Source organism: Lepidochelys olivacea (genome assembly GCF_965140295.1).
Source record: "Lepidochelys olivacea isolate rLepOli2 genome assembly, chromosome: 1".
Lineage (NCBI taxonomy): Eukaryota > Metazoa > Chordata > Testudines > Cheloniidae > Lepidochelys > Lepidochelys olivacea.
In genome coordinates, this window is record NC_140411.1 from 306953380 (window position 1) to 306978480 (window position 25101).

The window sequence follows — 25101 nt, forward strand, 5'->3', positions numbered from 1 at the left end:
AAACAATCTCAAGTTTACTCCAAAAATTTATTTTAGTTACAGTGTAAGGGCTAAAATGTCTCCCTTCATCCAGGTGGCTGGGTGTGGTACAGGATTGTCCTATTGGGGCTTGGGTGGAAACATCCTTCTTCCTCGGATGCAACATGGCTGTTACTGTCGCCTTGAGGTTGCACTAGTTACTGCCACTCATCCACCTCCATTTCACACAGGGTAATGGCCAGTGACTCTTCTCAGCAGCTGGTGGGTCCACCTTCACCCCAAATCCTTCCCTACCCCAAGCCCTGCTTTATGGATAACCTGGGAGCCCACATAGAGCTGGGTTTCACAGCACACAGGAAACATTAACCTCCTGTGTGGGCTCCCAAATGCTGCCTTCCCACCCAATAAAACCACAGCAATAATAATGTGTCTGGGACCTTCCAAAGCCAGGAAGGAAGGGGGAAGGATTTGCCCTACGGGCCTTTTTCCATCTAGTATTACTTATCTATTAAATAACAAAAATACACCAACCAATGGATCAGCTCTGTGTATTTCAATATGTACACCTAATACTGCCTTTGCTATGGACTATCATCAAATCTGAACAATTAGTGTGATAAAGAGGAGTTGTCTTGTCTAAACTATTAGTGAATGGGAAAGGTGGTATCTCAATATGAAAACTAGTAGATTTCCAGGTAGATGGAAGAAGAAGCAACTATATAAGAAATAATTCAGCATTCACTGTCTGGATGTACAGGGCAGTATTAGAGACCTTTTTTATGATACAACTGTTTTTAAAGAATTGTAATTTGAATGATCAGGGCAATAGCAGTAATATTTCTGAGTTCATTCAATTTGTTAAATGGATATCACATGTCTTTTGTTTCAATTTAGCATGAGTTAATAGACGCAAGATAGAGTGCTGGCTTCAAAAGTTACGGTCTCAAACACACAAGTCACTTATTATAATTTAGAGAATATTCACAGTCATTGTAAATCCTGTCTGCTCAGCTACAGATAATAATTTTTGTCATTTTCATAGGCTGGATGAAAAATTCACTGTCAAGGTGGCTGATTTTGGTCTTGCTAGAGATGTCTATGATAAAGAATACTACAGTGTGCACAATAAAACAGGAGCTAAACTGCCAGTGAAATGGATGGCTTTAGAAAGTTTGCAAACTCAGAAGTTCACTACAAAATCAGATGTGGTAATGTACAGACTATCTATGTATATTTATATGTACCTCATTTAAAAACACCTCTAGAAATACCACCAAAGGCATCTTTATGGCATTTGATTAATGCACTAAGACTATATGTCCAAGCCAAGACTAGGGTGGAATCCTAATCTAGCTCACAAAAGAATATGAAATTGGTGTTATCCAAGTGCACAGGAGATATCTGTGCTCATCACAAAGCGACAGCAGTTTGGCATGTTTTGTCAGTTGCTGCTCAGGAAAGAAATGGAGGCCTAATCACAGTCCCAGTAAAACGGAGGATAAATCTGTCACTGAAATTACTGAGAGCAGGATTAGTTCCTAGGTCTGCAACTATAGAAAACACAAAGTTAGCTTTCACATTCTTAACAGATAACACCTCTTGAAGAGGCTTTATTTGCTTTATAAATACTTTGACCATTGCGACCAAACGTTACCTGGCTACATATGAAGAAAAAAAGTTACTAGCTGAAGTCACTAGTTGGCTGCATCACTTTGTATTTTAGCCTAAATTCAATTCAGATTCAGATTAGTCTGATGTATAGAATTTCAGCCATTTGTATTCTCCAGTATGTATTTATATGGCATTAGCCCAGTCCTCAGCTGCTGTAAATTGACCTCAAAGGAGCTCTGCCAATTTCACCTTACTTAGTTTAGTTTCTCTCCTTCTAGTTTAAGTGGTTCCTCAATTGTTTGCAGCATTATAGGCTGCATGCAGTAAAATAGCTTGTTTCACAGGGAAAATGGATATGATCAAATCTGTCAGACCATATTCTACAAGTGGAGTTCAGAACCTTCTCTCCCCTGTGATTTACTATTGGTTTGTTTTATTAGTGGTCCTTTGGTGTGTTGTTGTGGGAACTTATGACAAGAGGAGCACCGCCCTACCCAGACGTGAATTCTTTTGATATAACTGTTTACTTGTTACAAGGAAGAAGGCTACTGCAACCGGAATACTGCCCTGATCCACTGTAAGTAAATAGATTGCAACATATCCTGCAAATGTTATTGATTCTGGGTTGTTGGGTTTATTTTACATATTTCATAGATGAGCACTTACTGTATTTTTATTTCAACGGCAGGTATGAAGTCATGCTAAAGTGTTGGCATCCAAAACCTGAAATGCGCCCAGCATTTTCTGAACTGGTTTCTAATATATCAACAATCTTCTCCACTTTTATCGGCGAGCATTATGTTCATGTCAGTGCTACATATGTCAATGTGAAATGCGTTGCTCCCTATCCTTCTCTTTTGTCATCACAAGATAACAGAGACAGGGATGTGGATACATGACCAGGTCTGTCTACAATACAATGCCAGAGAGAAATCCATTAGTAGTAGTATGAACAAAAGTAAATGTTTTGTCCACTACTTTTTCACTGCCCAGTTTTTGTGAAAACACTGTTGCACATGTTTGATGTTGTCCAAACTGCACTGTTGATGAGATATGTTGTTTATAGCTATGGGATTCTACACACTACAGTGGTAAATCCCAAATATTTGGGACGGCTGTATCTATTTACCAGACTACATCTACCACCATCTAGTGCTAATACCCACCAGCTCTCATTCATTTGTGAAATGAATGTGCTCACCATTTGCAGCCTGGGTTTTATTGTAGTTTACAGCATGTACAGCAGAATGAGGGGTGAGCAGCAGGGATGTACAGAGACTCATGATTAATGCAAAGACGGGAAAAGCTAGAGTACCAATCGCTCAAGCCTGATGTACCATTCCTGTTGCATGTGCTATTGGGCAATGGGCAGTGCAGTAACGGTTTTCACACAAAGACCAGGCCAGATAATGAGAATTCCAAAACTGTACAATGTCTCCTGTTGTATAAAGTAGACTCTACCTTTGTTCTTTGTTTGGCCATTATATCAATAAGGTTCCTTAGAGCCAGTCTCATGGCAAGTTTCTAAAATGATAGTCAACATTCCAAAATGCCATGAAATAAAATGAGTATGTCAGCTTTTGAGGAGCAGTATATTTATGCTGTACATAAAATGTAAGGGAACACACCCGGAAAAAAGCTATCTCAATGTTAATGTCACTATCATTCCAAAACTCAGTCGCTCCTTTGAGAAATAATTTGTATGTACAGATTTCTTACTGAAAATTGTGAGGCTTCTCTTCTGTCAATAAAGTGCTTTAATTGTTCCATGAGAGTAAAAATTTAAGGAATCCATATTAACCAGTAGGCTAAAGCCTATGATGCAGCAGTTTTGGAAGCACCATTTGGAGAGGTAGTCAAGTAAACAGTGGACCAGTAACAGTGCGAGGAGCCAAGTGACCCTGAGGAGCTGGTATGACCGCATGTTTAGTAGCTGCAACTCTGCCAGCCAGCCACGCAAAGGAGCTGCAGCATAGTGTGTGTAAGTGGTTGAGAAGAGATGCTGAGCCAGCTGAGGAAAGCCAACAAGGCTGCAATGTGGTGGGATTGCTGCCATCCTTTGCATGCCAGTACTGAAGGATTAAGAAAATTGAACAAAAGAAGAAACATTTTTTAGCACCCATAGTTGCTCCATGAGTTAATCCAGCCCAGTGAGTTATGATACACAGTATATTCCTAAATCATGACCAGAAGTGATTTTCAAAAGAGATACTAATTAAAGTTTTTGTTATGTAGGGAAGAGTACTGTAGCTTTAGGGCAAGCATCATGTGTCATTTATGTTCCTGTGGAATTCTGTGCGTATTACTGTATAGCTTGTTTGGTGTAGGATATAACTGGTTGTTAGTTTAAACACTTAAAGTATTCTATTTTTATAAAAAAAAAGTTTATTTTTAATGACATATACCAGGTTTGGTCAGGCCACAAAATACTGCACTGTGAATGTTTCAGAAAATGTATGTCAACGTTGGAGTCATACATTGTAGTGAGGTTAAAAATGACTATGTAAATATTAAGGAGGAAAAGAACTAATTGATACTCCACCCTAACTATAATATAACCATTGCTGGAAGTCAAACACTTTAATATGTGCAAGGTGAGGTAGTGTTTAGAAAGGACCTGATTATGAGGAAGATTCATTGTTCTTGAGGAAGAGTGTTACAACGGAAAGGTTTCTAATGAGGGTGGGCAAACTACAAGCTGATAATACTGTATTGTATTACACCACCACTTTCATTTCAGATGCAAACATTTCATGTGTGCTAAGAGCACTACTAACTGTAAACTGCTAAAGGACAAAAGATTTTACTGCAGGAAAAAGAATCATCTCTACAGTCATTACAATGGCTAAGAAAGTTTATGACACAAAGATTTGGGGAGGATACTCCAAAGCCGTACATCCATGCTTGAGGAAGGCTGCAATGTGAAAAAAAAAACATTTTTACTATTTATGAATTTTGCTTAATATAGTTAATGTTGTGTCTGGGACACCTGTAAGAGTATATGATTCTGGTAAGGATTTGATGTTTGTCAATTCATGCATTTGCAAATGAGCTGAATGGTACTTATGGAGATAGTTGTTGGTGTGACCTAATAAAAGTTATTAAAATGAAGTATCGTAACATTCTGTGTGCTGATAATTCATGGTACTACTATTTGTATTTGACTGTTAAGCTGACATAGGCCTTTATATTCCCTTCCACTAACATGAGCAGGGGGATCGGAAACTTGTGGAACTGGACTGAGGGAGCAGATGGGAGGGAACAGTTTAGACACACAAAAACATAGGGATTGCCACAGTGGATCAGACAATGGTCCGTGTAGTCCAGTATCCGGTCCTGGCAATGGCCAGTACTAGATGTTTTAAAGTAAGGCACAAGATTCCCTATAATGGATAATTGTGGCACAGTCTGTCCATTAGTCTCTTCCAGACAGCAGGAATTTGGTGCTCAGCTTCCATTCTGGAGCAAGGTTTGTATCATTTTTACATTTTTGTTCTATTTAATGGAACTAGATTTCTCTAGACCTGAATCCTTCTAAGCTCCAGGTCTCAATGACAATTGGTGTCAGGGAGTGCCACAGGTAATTAGGCATGATTGTAGGTCGGGGGGAAGGATTTCCCCTGCTGCATTTCTCCTCCTCCCCACAGAAACGCTCCATCCCAAGTCAATGAGAGCTGTGGGAGGAGGGTGTCAACAGAGGGAGGGCCACATTAACACTACACTTCCTAGCATGCTCCTCTCTAAGCCAGGTGGCTATTTGAGTGGGAGTTAATTCTTCTCTAAGATGGATGGAATCAGCTGAAGTGTTGTCAGATGCACAAAGCAGAGAAACAAAGTGTTTGTCCTCTTAGATTTCTCCCAGTGACAGCAATCTCCAGGGTGACTGGGAGCATGGGCAGGAATGCAACATTCAGCAAAAATTCAGGGAAGTGCCGTAGTCACTAATTCGGTGGCATTGATTCTGGATCTGATCTCACGTATGCAGTGGTGAAAGTGCTAGTACGGATAAAGCACCAGTGGCTGCCAGCGTTCTAACCACTCTGTTGTGCAGACCAGACGCAACCGTGTCTGAGGTGCCAGGGGTCCCTTGGCCTGTCTATTCTGTATAGCGCACATGATATTAAAACACTGTGATTTAATTATTAACTAATTAGGCTGCTTTTACTGTTATTAACCAATTGTAGAATACTTGGTCATTCATTTTGCTGTGAGATTTTATATATCTATATATAGATATAAATAAAATAGTAAATGAAACAATGAATTCACACGACTGTGGCTCGTTTGGATAATGTTGATCACTAATTTGGCCCCTGAACCACTGAGCTCTGAGTATCACAGCTGCAAAGGTTTTGCTGATACAGCTATATACTGTTATTTCTATACTGGCAAAGCCCCCGGTGGAGATGCAGCATATACTGGCCAAAGGAGTGCTTTGGCCAGTATAGTTAAACCATAAACCACCTTTCCAAAGGACATATGCTATACTAGACCCTTTTGCCTGTATAAGCTGTGTCTACATGGGGGGTTGCCACATAGCTGTTTCTCTTATTTTCCACACCCTTTACCAGCATAGTTATGCTGGCAAAACTATGTAGTGTAGACCTGGCCTAGATGATTTGCCTAAGTTTTAAATCCAAACCATTTTTTAGTTAACTAAGTGGGGTTAAAAATCAATGTCTAATTGGTTGAAAACAGCATTTTTGTGCTCTAACTCCGGAATAGCTGAAGAGTTTGTTTGGAGAAAATCTGACTTGTTGACTGAGGACAAGAATGAGCAACTTCAACCCCAAAGGTAATTTTGAAAAAAAAGTTATTGAAAATAAGGGCTTAGAATGAAAGTGCACTTTTGTTGTGTCATAAGCCGAATACACTAATAGTGTTGCCATTTTTAATATCCGTGAATTATTCTCCATTAGTACATCTTACATGTTGGGATTGAGGAGTGCGCTGGAAAAAGTCATCTAAAACTTCTCAATGAACCTGGAGATTTTACTGCAGTCAAAAATCAGTTGCAGTGTCATCAGTCTGTTGCATTACAACGTATAGCCGAATGACGTACTTAGCTGAAATACCAGATTTGTAATGCATTCCTCTGCTTCCTTCCCATGATTTGTTAAGACTTGAAGTTTGCTGCGCTGCTGAAAGGACATCAGAATCACAAGACTAACACTTGGTTATGTGCTCTAGTAACTTCCTTTATATAATGCACATAACATGGTGGGGCAGATCTTCAGCTGGCCTAAATTGGCATCGCTCCATTAAAGTTAATACTATCTATTGTTCTGGTACATTCGTGCAAAAGCTAACAAGAAAGCAGAATACTAAGATTTGAGAAATCAAGCCCACAAAAGCCAAGAGGTTAGAAATCAGGGGGAGAAATCCTGACCACACTGAAGTTTTGCCATTGACTTAAATGGTGCCAGGATTTCACCCATGTTTTTAATGTAATGTTTACTCAGCCCTTTTACACGGCTTTTATATTTTACAGTAGACACTTAATAAAATACAATAAAGTTTCTACTAAAACAAGGGAACCAGTGATACTTTACTACCACACTGAGCTGGCGAGGTGTTGCACACTAGTATTTCCCTCCCTCCCACTGGTATTCTTGCAGGTTTGTTATTGTTGAAATATTAATCTGATAATATCACTCTAATTGCCATATACAACTTAATTTATATAAGAATGTATGCCAACATTTCTGTTATAGTTTCCTGGATTAGTAAGGCTGAGGAATCTCTTAAAACTGCTTCAAAAGGATTTAATCTATATGACAAATTCTACCCTCAGAAATCATATGAGTAACTCAGGGTGAAATTTGGCCCCAGCTCTGTAAATCAGGAAAAGATAAAATCATAGGTGTTCAAGGATGTAAACTATATGAGGAGAATGTGGCAAGAGACTGGGATGGAATTTGGACTTTGTGTGGTCTTGTATGTAACATAACATAAAAATAAATGAGAACCCCCCGAGAAGGAGTTTTGTGAAGTTTCTCTTTAGCGGCATAAACCTTGACCCTGCCACAGCCTTTCAGGGAAACTCTGTGGGACTAAAAGGTCATGTGGAATCAGGGAAAATTGTTGCACACTGGGCTACTGTGCCATGATCTGGCTTCAGTGATGTGTGAGGGATCTGTGTCTTCTTTGGTCTGAACACCCTATCAATTCCAGGATGGGAGGCAGCTCCCAACAGAATGATACACAGGAAACTCCATGAGTGGCATAACCTAGATAGGGAAGATTTGACCCTACATCTCTGCCTCCTTGAGACCAAGAGTAGAGCTAATGTGTCTGGTTATGGCAATTTGACAAGAGATTCAGATTTGCCCGTTTTAATTACCAAGTACATTTGAACCACTCCTCAGAATAAATGAGATTTGAAAACGCTCCCCTATGGTGTAGTAAGTGCTACTGCCAAAAACTTTAGGGTGCAGGGCGTGTGCCAAAAGGAATGCTTTGTACACATTGACAGGGGGGCTTACTGGCTTATTAAGCCACAAAAAAGTACTTCAGGCTAGGGAGGTCTCTACTTGCTCATTGCACTTATGGCTCTAAAACTGAAGCACAATTTAAATAAGAAAGCTGAGTGGAAGTTTGTAATATTAGTATGGAGACTGTATGAACTTAATGGTAAATAGACGTGTACGTTATTATAAACCTATAGCCACTGACAGCAAAACTGGTCATAATGGAAGTCACATCAAGTTCCAGCAAACTGGTAGATGGTTTTCCAAAGCCTGGGACATTATTGTGATGCTTCCCAGGGGTATCTAGGGTTGTGAGGCACCTCACTACCACTTGCTCTTAGCATGAGGAAGTCTGTGGGTCAGCTTCCAGACTCCACTAGCCTCTGGCAGCACAAGCCCTACCTTCCATGCCTCGCTCTGTGTCCAAGTTAGCAATAGGCACACACCAACTCCCAAGTCCTCCAAGCATCCCTCTTGGACGAGTGCTCACAGAACTCTCAGCTTCTCTACTCCCAAAGGAATAACACTCATCATCTTACTAGTTTCACCTCAGACTCACCACTGCACTTAACACACAGCACTTAGATATAGTGAAAACAAGAATAAAGTTTATGAAAGCAAATGATACTAACTCAGACTACTGAAAACAAGGAGTTACATATAAAACAAACTCATGACACTCATTCTATAGCCTAAATGTAACACACAAGACTTTCCTCTGTTAGGCTAGCTTATCCCAAGTCTTTTTCCTAGCATTCTCAACCAGGATGACTGAGACACTCCTTTGATAAGATCAAGCCTGGTGACAGCTTCTCTTCCCACACCAAAGGATGAAATCTCGTCCCCTTTCCACTTCTCTTATGCAGTTACAGAACATGGTCCCTTACCCCAGGAGGTTCCTGCTTCAGAGACTGATATTGGGGTTCCTTTGTCTTTGTAAATCCTCAGGTCTGTACCTGACCCAGACAGCAAACATAGCCTGTTTCCAAGAACAGCCATTGTTTTTACGCCGATTGAGTTGGCCCGGAGGTATACAATACATGAAGGTCTGCCAGGCAGATAAGTGTTTACTAACCCCTTCCTGCCTAGAATCTGTTTCTCATCTAGTTACCTGTCTTAATTTGCCTACTTTAAGAACATAATTTTCGGTAGACATACATAACTCCTTTCACATTATCTGCACATCCACTTCACAAGGATCATGATTAAGGCTACGATTTAGTCACAGGTACTTTTAGTAAAAGTCATGGACAGGTCACGGGCAATACACAAAAATTCATGGCCTGTGACCTGTCCATGACTTTTACTAAAAATACCTGCGACTAAATCTTGGAGGCGGGGGGTTGGTGCTGCTCCAGGGGAGGGCAATGGGAGGGGTGCTGCTGAGGGGGGGCACTTGGGGCCAGCAGCACCAGCTGCCAGGGGCTGCTCTGGCCGTCTGGGAGGCTGCTGCCCGGGGCCACCGGAGCAGCATCTGGTGTGACAATCCCAGGGGCCACTGCAGAAGTCATGGAGGTCACAGAATGGTGATCTCCATATCAGACACAGAGCTCTAATCATGATGACCAGTGTGACACATGCTTTAAATAGAAACCTCACATAGATACCCTGGGTGCACCCAGTGGATCCTTGTACCCCGTGCCCTCTGCCAGTTGGCACCAGGAGGTTTCTGGATCACAATTATTAATTATTAATCCTGTCCTGCCCCTCCATAAGCTCAGATCCCCAGCCCTGCATAGGAGTTATTGTGCCAAAGCAGCTCTCCCCATCCATGGCTCTCCTGCTGGGATCCACAGGATTTTATCCCTCTCCGCAGAGGATTATTTGGTCCTATATTTTGCAGAATAAAACCCCAAGGAGATTAAAATAATAATAACACTACCTTCATGCCATGAAAAAATGAATGTCCATTAGGGGTTAATGGCCCATGTTAAAAATACACTAGGAAATGTCCATGCTTTATGCAATGCTTAGTTTAGATAATATCTGTAATATTTATGTGCTTGTTCTGCCAAGGAGATATTATAAAACAGACTCATTCATAAAATGTGGCATTTGCTGGCAGTGTAATCACTGTGATATTTTTCAGCATGAATTTAGTTTGTAGAGCTGTTTCATCTGAGTGAAAACTAGTCCCCCTCCCCCACCTTTTTTTTAAATGCCTGAATGATGATACAGAATCTTTGTTCATTGTTCACACATTCAGCCACAATCAGGAAATTACAGAAGAAGATGAGATAAGAGGTTTTCACTGCTTGAGATGCCCGATATCGTCTTTTGTAGTTTAATATTGTTTTTTTCTGTTATGTATTTATTTACCATCACTAATGTTTAGGTCTCAGTGGTCCCATACTGCCAGAGTAATGGCAGCAGCTATAAAAGCTGCTGGAGGAACATTCTCTGTAAAGATCCTTTCCTTTGGAATGCTCTGCTTCCCTGAGATCTGAATAATGCTCGTCCCCTCTCCCCATTCCCCCTCCTAGCCCCAATCTTTTGACCTTCTGGATACATTGTAAATTCCACATGTCGGAGCACAAAGTGATGGACATAGGAGGTTGAGGGTAGGAAAGTGCAATACTGATTTAAGATGTATTGGTCACATGAATGGTAAGTAAATGATGGGTGGTAGGAAGGAGAAGCACTGTTGCATTGGATGCTTTATGTTTTGTAATGCCTATGTGATGGTGTTTTTAAATGTACATCAAAGGCACTCAGAGGAGGGGTGCAAAAGGCATGTAAAGTGGCTTTTAGCATTCCCATCAATATCTAAATAAATAAAACTTCTTGAGAAGCAGAGCATCAGGCTATGATCGGGTGTGTCTTTGACATATAGCCAATCACAGACCACTCTGAAGCTGATGGGAATTCTAGCCACCATTCAGTCAAGATAATGGATCAAGGAGGACTACGCTTGGGTGCGTGGGCATTTAAGGAAGTGGAAGCTCGGGTGATTTTCAGCAGAATGCTTCAAGTCCCTAGAGAAGGAGGGTGAAGGCATGATAAGATAATGAAGATCAATGGATGGCTCAAGGATTGGTGCCATGAGGAAAGTTTGGGATGATCGATCATTGGGAAGCATTCACAGAAAGAAGACTCTTCTCGACTGATAGACTCCACTTGAGTACCTGGGCTACTAATCTTTTGGGATCAAGTCTGGCATGCTTGATCAGGTCTTTAAACTAGGAGATGAAGGGAGAAGGTTGGGAGAGACTCATGAACTCTCCACTCCTGCCATCAATACACAGGAGGAGAAAATCAACTAAATGAAGCGATAGTAAGAGACAATTGAACACCTCAGAAGTAATAGAATGGACAGCATGGAGAAAGAAAATATAAACACTGATTGGACAAGTAGTCACAGTTAGTGATTGGACTACATCTAACCCAGCTAGACAACTGGGTAAGGTCCAAGGGAAACAATGTACATGAATGCAGAGTCTGGGCAATAAAACGGAGGACGTGGAACTACTGGTGCAGGAAGTCAAACCAGATATTATAGGGATTACAGAACCATGGTGGAATAGCATTCACACTGGAATACAAGTACTGAATGGTATGTGCTGTTTAAGAAAGAAAGAAAGAAAGAAAGAAAGAAAGAAAGAAAGAAAGAAAGAAGTAATGGTGGTTGAGTAACAATGTACATCAATGACACAATAAACTGTTAAGAAATAAGCAATAGTATGGACAAAACCGTATCTGTTTGGGTCAAAATCACTGTAGCGAAGGATTGTAAAAGATCTTCTATTTCGCTAATGTTAGGAGTCTGCTATAGGCCCCCACCCCAGGATCAGACCCAGACATGGATAGAGATCTCTTTAATGTTGTTAGAGAGAGACGTACCACTGGGAATTGTGTCATAATTGGAGACTTTAACTTCCCATCTATAGATTCGAGACTATATGCTACTAATACCGATAGGGCCCAGTTATTCCTGGCTGTGACAGATGACAGTTTTCTTCATCAAATTGTCACCAACCCAGCAAGAGGTGATGAAATTTTAGAATTGGTTTTGATAAGTAGTGAGGACATCATAGACGAGCCAGTAGTAGGAAATAACCTTGGATCAAGTTCATCCAGTTTAAATTAAATGGAAGGATAATCAAAACCAGGTTGTCAGCTATGGTCTATTAATTCAAAATGGCAGACTTTGGAAAGTTAAGTAAATTAGTTAAAGAAGTCAACTGGACTGAAAAGCTCAAGGACTTAAAAGCAGAGGAAGCTTCGAATTTCTTCAAATCAGCTATACTAAAACTATCTGAAATTTGCATCCAAGCAAGGGGGAAAAAACCATGTAGGGAAAGGCTCCAGACCAAGCTGGATAAATAACCACCTGAAAAAGCTTACTAGGAGTAAGTAGCGAGCCCCCAGAGAATGGAAAAAGGGACCGATCAGCAAAGAATGCTGCGAAGGTTAGAAAATGTAGGAATAAAGTTAGGATTGCTAAAAGTCAAGCAGAATTAGCTCTTGCCAAGGAAATTAAAATAAATAAGAGGTATAGTATATAAATAAAAAGAGACTCAGAAAGGATGAGGCTGGGCCACTGTGCAATGTGCATGGGAAGGAGATTAAAGATCATCTAGGTACGGCCCAAAAACTAAATGGGTATATCTCACTTGGGGCCTTGGGCACAGAGGCAGATTAAGGTTTTGTGGGGCCCTGGACCACAGCTAGTGGGGGCCCCTCCCCAGTCCTTCTGCCTACAGTCCCCCTCCCCCCCTTCCCCCCCCCACACACACCCCAGACTCCTGCCAGGGAAATGGGGTCAGGGTGTGGGGGCTTCCCCGGCCTGCCTGACGCTCCTACCTGGGAGCGGGGTCTCCACTCCACCCACCAGGGAGCAGGGTCAGAGCATGAGCCATAACAATATTAGAATGGCCTGCACGCAGCTTGTAGGTGGAGAGGTCTTTAGGATAAGGAATCCCTTCCAAGCCCAGAGCCTGTGCTGTGTCGGGGAGAGGGTGTCTCAGTTTCAGGGGGCTACTGCTCTGCTCGAAGGGGCCTTGTAACCCTGTGAGCAGAGAGAGAGAAGGATGGCCTCTCCAGCAGGGAAGGAAGGGAGCAGCCCTGCTCTGGCCTGGCCCCCTGGGAGGGACTGCATCACCAATCTTGTCCCCTAGTGCTGACTTCCCGGCTTTCCAGCGGAGTGGGGGTCACTGTCCTCCCCAAGCTTCTACTAAGGGCACAGCTGCTGGGGCTGGCAATCGGAGGAGGGCTGGAGCCAGGCTCTGACAGGGACCACTCCCTGCTGAACCTGCAGTGACACGGGCAGCTGGTGATGGGACGTACCCTCAGCGGAGAGGGGACGGAATAGGAGCAGATCCCCAGCAGGGACAGGCGGCCTCCATGCCTGGTGTGGTGGGGGATCAGCTGCAAAGCACAAAGATGCAGTGGGCTGACACTGGAGAGGGGTTACCATACCTGTGCCTGGCTAGGAGTGGGCGGCGGGGGGGGGGGGCGGGAAAGGATGCACTGGCTGCTGCAGCTCCACCAGAACACTGGTGGGGGGGGGGGGCAGCGCGCCAGCCCCCTGATGGGCCTGAGTCCTGCACCTGGACCAAGGGGTTCCTACTGCAGCTGGGTACCGCCTGGGCAAGCAGGTGCAGCGGGCTCCCTCCTGGAGCCTGCTCTGTTCCCCCATACACACACCTTGCGGGGGCTTGCCTGCTCCGCCTGCCCACCTGGCGCTCCTGTCGGGGAGTGGGGTCGGGGCAGGGGAGCTTCCCTCACTCCCTGGCAGGAGTGCCGGATGGGTGAGTGGGGCAAGCCCCCACACCCCTACACTGCTCCCCAGCAGGAGTGCTGGGCAGGCAGAGGGAGCGGGGTCAGGGCATGGGATCACCCATTTTTCCAATTGGTCGGGATCCCTGGGCACAGGCGCTGGTGGCCCAGTGGTTAATCCACCATTGCTTAGGCACTGGTGCGCTTCAGTCCCTCCTATTCTCTTCCTATGGCATATAAGTCTAATACCATGTGAGCTGTAATACTTTGGTCTAATTTCTTATCAGCTCTGTGTTCTTGGGGAACCAGGGTGTGGTATCCAGCCTGTCTGACTCATGAAAGGCCTAATTTTTGTTGTGGGGTTTAGAGTGTGGGTGCTGGGTTGTGTTGATGGCCTGTGAAATACAGAATGTCAAACTTGGTGATCGGGTGGTCCTGCTGGCCTTAAACTCTACAAAGTAATTAAACTCTTTTATGGAATAAGATAACAGAAACAATAGACATCACTGCCCAAGAAACTGGCTGCATACAAGGCTGATCAGAAGCTGAGCTATGTGATCAGAGGGGTTTCCCTGGGAACTGATTGCAAGCAGGGCAGCTGTGTGTGCCTGTGTATGAAAGAAGCCGAAAAACAACTAGAGAAAGCCAGGAGACAGTGAGAGAAACACTGGTAATTGGGCACTGAAAACAACTTGAGAGAGAGAGAGATTCTTTTAGATAGAATGCTGGTTGGAAACAGGTTTGAATTACTTAGCAAGGAAACTGCATCCCATTGTTTGTTCCTACTGTGTCAAGGAAACAGGACTTTGTATACATTCTTGGTAAATAGATTGTTGGAGCCCATAGCATGAGTAGTTTCAATATACTGGAGAGAAGATCTCGAGACAACTAGAAGAGAAGTCAGTAGGCCATTCGTTGTTACATAGTTAACTCACCACCAGTGTCAGGGTGTGATGTTGCAGGGGTTTTCATCTGTGGTGCAGGCCATCTGTTTTTGTGCACCACTCAACCCTTTAGCTGAGAAGCAGCTAGTTGAAACCCCTTTCAGGATAACAAATGTCCAGGTATAGTCCAAAGTCCCAAGGAATCATCCTGTCCTCTGAGCGCTGTGCTGAACACTTTCCTGGGCTTCCACTGCCTTTCCCCAGCTCAGGTATCAAGAATTGTCATGCCCAAACAAAGTCTTCCTGCGATCTACAGCCTCCAACAGTCTCTGGCTCTTCAGCCTTTCACAGAAGCAAGCAAGCCTGTCTCCTCCCTGTGGTTTCTCCCTTCAAACTGAATTCTCTCCCCTTTCATAGAATATCAGGTTTGGAAGGGACCTCAGGAGGTCATCTAGTCCAACCCCCTGCTCAAAGCAGGACCAATCCCAACTAAATCATCCCAGCCAGGGCTTTGTCAGGCCTGACCTTAAAAACCTCTAAGGAAGGAGATTCCACCACCTCCCTAGATAACGCATTCCAGTGCTTTGACAGAGCTCAAGCATCCATTAAATTATCACCTGATCTTTCCTTAATTCCTGTGGCTAATTTTAGTACACCTATTGCACCTGTTCCATAATTAACTTTCAACCCTTTTCTAGCCCATGGTGCACGTCACCCCATCACACATCTCTCCCCCACTTCCCCATCTCCAGACAGAACCCAACTGGCAGGCCCTCTCAGGGGTGCAGAGAGGCCCAGGCCATTTCCAGCTTTTGAGGCCCCTAGCTATAATAAAAATTAAAAATCACAACACATGGTCTAACCTTGTGCCATCAGAACTGATATATTTTATTAATATTTATGAACATTTGTAACTCTTTAATATGACAAAATCTATAACAGTTAACAAAAAAATTATGTCTTTTACCAAATCACATCTCTTATTTCTTAAATGTGCAGCTCTAAGCTGAGAGAGTGTGTCACATTTTGGTCAGATGGGGATGCACATAAAAACAAGCTGTGAAACTTATCAAATGCCAAAAAATTAACAAGTGTCTAAATTTGAGGCCCCCTTTGAGCTTGAGGCCCAGGCCAAATGGCCCTCCTGTCTCTCCCTCTGATTGGCCCTGCCAACTGGGTACTCTTCAGGTACCTCATCAGGTGGTCGAAACCACAGTTCCAGCTTCCAGTTCATCCACCCACATAAACCACAAGTCTTTTTCCTCCAGGATCTCTTGCTATATTCCTCCAGCCATTCTTTTTCTTGTGTGACCTTTTGTAGGGCCTGACTGGCAGACATCAATCTTTTCTGCAGTTTCTCAGTCTATGTTCCCTGAGCCTTTCCCTCAGCCTTCTCTGATTTCTCCCGAGGTTGAGAATCACGTTCTATGGTTAGTGCAGACTCCTCTGCCCTCTCACAGAAAACATCCTTTTCCCAAAAGTCTGCCCAATTTTCTTCCCCTTCAGTGCCCATGAAGGCTTGTTCCTGACTTCCTGAGTCTTGGCGCTTCCATTGATGGATAAACTTCTATGATCCCATTCCACCTTGGTTTGTAGCAACCTCTGTTCCCATTTCTCTGGTCCGAACATAATCTTCTGCTGGGAGGCTTTCATTTACCTCATCTCTGGCCCTCACCTCTTGTCATTTCACCCCCAGGCTTTGAAGATACTTTAAAGCTTTCTCTTCAGCCCTTTCAACATCTCCTACATGGACAGTCAGGTCTCTCTGATCACTTCCCTTCTGTTCAGCAGGGCTAAGTGAACCCAAGCCTGGTGCCTGGTTCCTGGGCCAGGGCTGACATGTCACCTAGCAATGCAGGAAATACTGAGTATTGCCTCAGGGTTGGAAAACCCCACCTGTCTCATCCCACATCATGGGCGGGGCAGCTACTTTGCCACCCCAACCCACAGCCAGCACCACTGACCTCATACTTCAATATCTGCCTCTGCTCTCCGGTTAACATGGTTCTTCCCATGCACACAAGAAATGTGTACCAGCAAGTGTCTGTCCATCTTTATTAATAGAAGGCTGTTGCCCCCAGACCAATGTCTGTCTAGAGCCCAAGTCGACCAGGTGTGACCCTTCTCCAGGATTCTGAGGGCAGTGAGGCACGTCACTACCACACGCCCTTAGCATGAGGAAGCGTTGTCTGTGCCTGCCCTGCGTCAGTTCCCTGACTCCACCAGCCATGAGCCACACAACCAGTCCCATCTCAGTCCATGCAGGTTCTGCTGTTCCTTTGCTGGTTAGCAATAGGCACACTCCAACCCCTGACCCCTCCCTGGAATGTCCAGCCCCTGTTCCATTGGACACTTACAGTATCCAGACTGGCTGTTCCCAAAGTTACAACTTAGACTGGCTGTTCCCTACTTGTTACACCTCAAATCACAGCCCTGCTTAACCCACAGCATTTCAATATGTTTATAGTGAAAACAAGTGAAAGTTTATTCAATCAAGTACAGAGATTCAAGTGACCCAAGTAGAAATATTAGAAACAAATGCAAAAAGAAAAAGGAGTACTTGTGGCACCTTAGAGACTTACAATTTATTTAAGCATAAGCTTTCGTGAGCTACAGCTCACTTCATCAGATGCATGCTGTAGCTCACGAAAGCTCATGCTCAAATAAATTTGTTAGTCTCTACGGTGCCACAAGTACTCCTTTTCTTTTTGTGGATACAGACTAACACGGCTGCTACTCTGAAACCTAGAAACAAATGATTATTTATAAAGTAAAATCATAACACGCATTCTAGATTCTCGACTCATTTAGCTAGATATTTTCATGTCTTAATGAAAAAAGCTCACTCAAAATCCATCCAGCGTTTTTCAGCCAGGCTTGGCTATGATTTACATTCATGAGACAAGTCATGCTGTCAGCTTGCTTCCTAGGTGAAAGATCCAGGGTATCTTTTGGTACCTTTAGATATATAAGAAGAGTTCTTTTTTGTAAACAGGTCAACCCCGCTGCTATTTTTTTCCCCTGTGGCCCCCGTCTCTTGTTGACTTTGCAACTTTAATCAGCATCTGGTTCCATGTGCAAATAGGCATACGGTTGTGAGACACACAATGACCAGACAGAGAGATAAGTGCCTACTACCCCCTGTCAGAACAAAACCTTTAAATTCAAGGTACGAAGAACATAGCTTTCAATATGGATAAAATGTAAGAAGTTATGTATCCGTACATTCATTTGGCAATGATTATGATGACCAATGGGCTCTTGGCAGAGAGCTTACATGCCACCCTTTGGTGAATTGTTGTGCATATACTTGGCCAGGTGATCCCTGTAAGACTTTATGCCCCCCTTGGCACAGAGAGGTTCCTGGGTCACACCAAGCCCATGGCTACTCGGTCCCATAGTCTAGTGGGTACTACATATGGTGGGGTTTGACCCCTATTATGGGAGCCTCCCCATCCACAAACTTGGCTATAATAGCACCCCAGAGAGCTGTATTCCATAAGGCAGCAGATAAGGCTGACCACAGCAGAAACAGACCACATAGTGTTCCTAATTGCCCTCTGATGGTCCCTTGCAGGTCTGTGGGAACTGTTGGGGTGTTTTTAGCACCTCTTGTCCCTGATACTTAGAAATGAAGAAGTGTCCTTCCTCATCCAACTCCCTTACCATCTGGAGTTTGGGGTTCTCCTCCAGCCTACCTCCCTTGGTAAAATATCCTTAATTTAGGCCATTGCTCAGGCTGTTTTATGCCATTGGCTTCTAGATAGGCCTTTGTCCTCTCTACAGCCTCTTTGATGGATTGTGGTTGAAACTTTCAGACCCAACTTTAGTCTGCAACTGGCAGAACTTGTAAAAACTGTTCTAAGACTACAAAATCCAGCACTTTATCCAATGAGTTCATTTATGGACGCAACCACTGTTTTGCCAGGTTCTGTAGGTGCTGTGCCACGATGTGGGGACATCCTCCCCGTGGCAAAGGCTCTACTCTCAAGAAGAGTTTGTAGCCATCCACAGTTAGTCCCCTTCCTGATAACATATGATTTTGCTTGTTCATCTGAGAGAGCACAGGAAGTGGCTTGTGCCTCCCCTGAGAGGAACCGGGCCACCCGGGCTGCCACTGCTATCTGACACTACTGCCACTCATTTGAAAGCATATAAAAATGTCTCCATGTCTTCTCCAGGGCCTACTTTTGATGGGATCAGGACTGGCCTACTAGGGTCCTCTTCCCATGGAGTACCCATCTGTCAGGTCCCCATATCTCAAGGCACTGGAGAAAATGTTCTTGCTGTAACTGTTGGGCCTCTTGCTGCTTCTGCTGCTCTGGTGAAAGTCATAATAACACGTGAGTCTGCTCCTGTTGTGCAGCCAACATGAGGATGTTTTTCTCCATTTGGCTGGCTACCTCTGACAATAATAATAATAATAATAAAACCCTTACTCTCTCTCTCTTTCCTCCTTTCCCAGAGGGGAGAGTGGTTAATCCCACTTTTGGTATAATGTATTACATAGCTACTCACCACCAGGGCACCCCGTTGCATCAGGGTGTGATGTTGCAGGGTTTTTTTGTCTCTGGCACTGTTGTAGGCTGTCTGCCTTTTCATGCCAATCAGCCCTTGGGCTGAGAAGCAGCTAAACCAAATGCTTTCCTGGGTAACCAATGTCCAGGTTTAGTCCAAAGTCCCAAGGAATCATCCTGTCCTCTGGGGCCTGAGTTCAGCACTTTCCTGGCGTTCCACTGCCTTTCCCTGGCTCTGGTATCATCAAGTGCTGACCTGCCCAACCAAAGTCTTCCTGAGGCCTCCAACTGGCTCTGGCTCTTTAGCCCTTCACAGGAGTCAGCCTGTCTGCCTGCTCCCCGTGGCTTCTCCCTTCAGACTGAATTCTCTCCCCTTTTATTTGGCCCAGGTGTTTGTTAAGATACCACTTGATTTTTCCTTAGTCCCCGTGGCTAATTAGGTACACCGCTTGCACCTATGCCATCATTAACTAACTATTAACCCTTTTTAAGCCCACAATGGGTTTTACCCCATCATAGGCCCCTTCATTGATCTTAGCGATGAAGGGGAAAAGGGAGAAAAGGTCATTTGATAAACAAGTGGAGTTGCGGATTACTGGATTTTTGTTTGTTTGATGGTGAGAAATGCTAGAGCATGCCTGAATGCTGAAGAAAAGGAGCCAGGGGACTGGAAGAGGTTAGGGTTTAACACAAGAGATGGGAATGAGAACAGGGGCAAGGGAGATCAACAGAAAGGACAAGACAAAGTCAAGAGGCCAGATGGGACAGAAGGAAGCAGGGAATAATCAAGATACCTCAAAATAGGGACTCGAATGACAGAGTATTGGGAAAGAATGGTTAAAAAGGAGAAGGGGGGGCTTGATTAAGTTAGGGTGACATCGTATTTTAGCGGTATTCCATCACTATAGTCACAAGTGCCGACTTTCTTTCTGGGTGGATGCTCCCCCTCGCCCCCACTCTCCCCTGAGGCCCTGCCCCCACTCCGCCACTTCCCCCAAGACCCCACCCTTGTTCCACCTCTTCCTGCCCCATCCCCTCCCCTGAGATCCCACCCCCTCCCCCAAGCATGCTCTGCCCTCGCTCCGCCTCTTCCTGCCGCCGCTCCACCCCCTTCCCCAGCACCTCCTCACCACTGCCAAAAAGCTGATTGGCAGGGCCCACCAAGCAGCAGATTGGCAGGGCTCGCCGAACAGCTTATGAGCGGGGCCCGACAAACAGCTGATCGGTGGGTATCTGGTGAGTACTGAGCACCCACTATATTTTTCCCACCCCAGAGCACCCATGGAGTCCGCATCTATGACTATAATGACCACGATAGTCAAAGGAACCAAAGCTATTTAAAAGTTCCAGAAAATATGATTAGAGAAGGAGACTTACAGCAGATGTATTACAGTAACTTTATCAGTATTGCAGCGCCCAATCATTAATCTGAATCTGTTTTAATAATGTTAGTTTAAGGTTAGCTCCACTATTTCAAAGCACAAGGTCTTGTGTAACCCTAACAACTAACTGCAAACTCCTTTTTCAGCTAATCAGTGTCTTTGCTTCAAAAGAAATTAAACCTTCTACACCCAGTGACTCCACTGGCATTTGATCTACAATTGGACTGAAGTTAAAAATTAATTATTCTTCCGACATATTGATTACATGACTATAAACATAAAAGCAGCAGCCCAGAACAATGTACACTGACCTTCTGTTGAAACACCATGTTTATTTTCCAAAGGAAGCTAATTAAAGTTTCAAAGACTAGTTCTTTCTAGCAGAGAAAGTAGTAGGTACACTAAAACCAACAGTGCCATCTAGTGCCTCAACGTGTTCTTAAATAATAACAAACAAAGCTCTGTGTATGAGATTCTACATTTCAGATGATGCTCCTACTACTAAATAGAAATGGCTAATGACATAAACGAAAATGACTCAGTGAGCTTAAAGTCCCCCCCCCCCGCCCCAAAGTCGTTCCAACATAAAATAAATGGCTTCTAGACTGACAAAATCTTTGGTTTTGTATTATTAATAGCTGTTATAAGAATATAACGACTGGTCTATTTGATTATTACGGCAGCTGTGAATTAGCTGCTATAGTTAACAACTCTACATTAACAATAACTTTTCAGGCAATTGGATTACATCTTTACATAAAACTGAAATTGAACTACTCCTTGTTGTCTATGTTAGATAGTATAATTATATTACATTGAACTATTCATTCTGCACTGCAGTACTATCAGTTAGAGTTTTATGACTGGGGTCCCACTAAGATTCTTATGATACGGAGTTGTGTTTTTTTGAGAGGCTATCCCGGGGAATAAAAATAGGAAGGGAAAAAGTAAGGCAACATTTCCTAATTAGTGGTTCAGTGGATAATGGGATCTGTTAGACAGATTTGCCTTTTGCTCCTATTCTCTAGCTAGTATCATAGGGGTTTTATGTACCAATTCTATATTAGACAAAATTAAGTAATTAAATAAAATGATTTTATTTTATATAAAGTAAATGTTATAGATTTCATAGAGTTTAAGGGCAAAAGGGACCATTAGATCATCTAATCTGAACTCCTGTATATCACAGGCCATTAAATTTCACCCAGATACTCCTAAATTGAGCCCAATAACTTTGGTTAAACCAAAAGAGTGTTGATAAAAATGGTAGGGCCGATCCCGCATTTAGTCATGTGCATAGTTCCATTGACTGACTCATGTGAAGGGCTACATGGATGAATAACAGGTTTTCAGGACTGCACTCTTGTCTTGTGTTGTTGTTTTGTTTTATACTTTATCTAAGATGTATTGTTCGAATGACTAATTCAAGGTATCTCCTATTATAAGAATGCTGCCTTTCAAGAACACTGGACACTAGTTTTGCTTCCCTTACCCGATGTTCTGCAGTTCTCATGAAGCATAACATGGAGATTATATTTGGCACCTCACACTAGCCTAAGATATATATTTATTGTCTATTGTTAACTTAGAGTGACTGTACCATAAAAAGGAACCCAAGATAAAGGTTGTAAATCCTATAACAGGAAGAGAAAGATTATAATCTTGATGCCAATTGCCTCGGATTCCTTTCTACTGTGAGGATTCAAATTTTAGTGTTTTTTATAATCCTTCTTGACTTTACTAATCTTACGCCCATAGGCAATAGTGTAGGGTAAGACTCAAATGACAACATATTGCTGTATATAGCAAATGACCAAAAGAAGAGTCAATTGTGCATTATTTAGGTTTCATATTTTATTCTCTAGGCAAGATTGCAATTCAAGTCTCTCAAGCCTTATGTCTCTAAGGCTATGTCTACACTTATGGTAGCATATAGAATACAGACACTCCACACCCGCCGAGCAATGTAGACGGTGAGCACTGTTTAGGCAAGCAGAGTAAAGATATTCCAGAACCTTAAGGTATATATCAGGGGTGGCCAAACTTACTGACCCTCTGAGCTGCATACGACAATCTTCAGAAGTTCAAGAGTGGGGCATACTTGCCGGGGCCTGGGGGTTCAGCAGAAGTGGGGCTAAAGTCCTGAGCCCCGGCAGGTGCTTCCCACAGAACTGAAGCCCTGAGACCCACTTCCCAGCTAGGCAGAAGCCAAAGGCGATGCGTGGGGGGGCACGTGGGGTCACATGCCCCCCCAGATTTTTTACAGGGTTTGCTTGCTCTGCTCAGTCATATGGTGCCTCTGAGTCCCCCTCCCTGCATGCAGTGATGAGCTGCCAAAATCTTAACAACGGGTTCCCTCCTCACCCCACGAGGGGGTTGTTGCCCACTCCTGCCCCCCAGGACCCCTGCCCCATCCACCCCCCTCCTCTGTCCCCTGACTGTCCCCAGAACCGGGCAGGAGGGTCTCGTGGGCCACCGTAGTGTGTGCCCACCCCACTCCAAAGAGCCAGAGGCACCTGCCGGGGGGTGGAGTGGGGCGTCCCGGAGGTGCTTACCTGGGGCAGCTCCCAGGAAGCATCCAGCAGGTCCCTCTGGCTCCTAGGGGCGGGGGAGCATAGCTGGGGGGGAGCAGCTGCTCCCCCACTGATCACATCAAAAGTGGTGCCTTAGGCACCAACTCCCTGGGTGCTCCGGGTCTGGAGCATCCACAGGGAAAATTGGTGGGTGCAGAGCACCCACCGGCAGCTCCCCACCCCACGCCCGGCCCCAGCTCACCTCCTCTCCACCTCCGCCTCCTGCCCTGACTGCACCGCCCCGCTCTGCTTCTCTGCGCGCCCCCCCACCCTCCAGCTTCCTGCGAATCAGCTGTTCGGCGGGAAGCCGGGGAGGGCTCAGAAGCAGGCCGTGGCTTCACACTCGAGGGTGGCGGAGGTGAGCTGGGGTGGGGAGCGGTTCCCCTGCGCCGCCCCCTCCCCCGGGTTACCTGCTGCAGCGCAGGCGGCCCTCCTCACACACACACACACACACACACCCCGCCTGAGCTCATCTCCACCTCCCTGGGCCTGAGCGGGAAGCCGCCGCTTGCTTCTCAGCCTGCCCCGGCTTCCCGTGCGAACAGCTGATTCGTGGGAAGCCTGGGGGGGCGGAGAAGCAGAGCAGGGCGGTGTGTTCAGGGGAGGAGGCAGAGGCGGAGCGGAGGTGAGCTGGGGCCGGGGCTGGGGCGGGGAGCTGCCAGTGGGTGCTCTGCACCCACCAAATTTTCCCCTTGGGTGCTCCTGGGCTGGAGCACCCATGGAGTCAGCACCTATGGCACAACTTTTGGCCGGTTAAATTTAGAAGCCCTTTTAGAACCGGTTATCCCTCGCAGAACAACCGGTTCTAAAAGGGCTTCTAAATTTAACAGCTGGTTCTAGCGAACCGGTGTGAACCGGCTCCAGCTCACCCCTGCCTGCATGGCAGCTGCTGGACCTGGCAAGCTGGGAGCTGTGGCCATGTGCAGAGGCAGCGACAAACAGCTGAGAGCTGCAGGGAGAGCTCCTGCTTTTGCCACTGCCACTCCATGCTAACACCTGGGAGTTGTAGGGAGGTGGGGCCACTGAGGGTAAGAGGGGGTCATGCTGGGGGGGCCTGACTCAAGCTGTTGGGAGGGCCCAAACCTTTAAATTGTGTTCCCCCCCCCCATGCTCAGCAGGCCCCAATCATCTCTGGCAGAAGCCCCTAGCCTCACCACTCTGCCTCAGGGCAGAAGCCCTGTGCTTATCCCCCCATCCCCGCAAGCTGGTAGGTGGAGAAGAGGGGGGGACATGAGGGTGCTCCACAAGCTCCATTGTAACTGTAAAAGAGACACATGTGGCTCACGAGCTGTGGTTTGGCCACCCCTGGTATATACCCTACATGGTTCTCTACGTGCCCAAGCAGTGCCTTCCTCATCTACACTGCTGTTTTCACACTGCATTGATCCAAATCCATTTAACAGAGCACTGAAAAGAAGTCACTACCTGCTCCCAAAGTTTGAGGACATACTGCCTGATCTAACCAGGGCACAAGTATTCACTGTTTGTGATGTCAAAAATGGGCTCTGGCATATTGAACTTCCTGAGCAGGTACTGCTGGTACGAATGCCTATGGGCATCAACCCAGCTGCAGAGGTGTTCCAGTGTAATTTGAACCGGGCACTAGAGGGACTCTCAGGCTGATGTAGCTGATGACATTCTTATTGTAGGAGAAGGAGATGACAAAGGAGAGGCAATCCAGGAACATGACACCAAGCTGTGACAATTCCTAAGCAGGTGCCAGGAGCGAAATAATAGGGTGAATGCAGACAGGCTGAAGCTGAGAACTGAAGTCCCTACACTGGATATCTGTTAGCTTCTGAGAGACTCCAGATGGACCCTGAGAAACTGAGAGCCTGTGATGGAGTGTACAAATCCCACATTGGGCAACAAGGGGCTAAGGAACTACTTTGGGCCCATCTAGCCCAGCCCCGCCCCGCCATACCTGTAGGATATGCTCCAACTAGGGCAGGAGTTAAAAGGCAGGG

At 44.9% G+C, this 25101-nt stretch overlaps 1 protein-coding gene across 3 annotated transcripts in view; it reads left to right on the plus strand.

The window, feature by feature from the left end:
• The window catches only part of MET (MET proto-oncogene, receptor tyrosine kinase), a 118843-nt gene extending 114133 nt beyond the window's left edge, over positions 1-4710 (plus strand). For all 3 annotated transcript variants that reach the window (XM_084617760.1, XM_084617759.1, XM_084617758.1), the window contains exons 19-21: positions 1022-1187; positions 2031-2167; positions 2279-4710. In XM_084617760.1, the coding sequence (XP_084473886.1) occupies positions 1022-1187; positions 2031-2167; positions 2279-2489 (514 nt within the window). In that variant the 3' untranslated portion in view covers positions 2490-4710. The remainder of the gene's footprint in view (positions 1-1021; positions 1188-2030; positions 2168-2278) is intronic.
• Positions 4711-25101: the final 20391 nt, after the last annotated feature.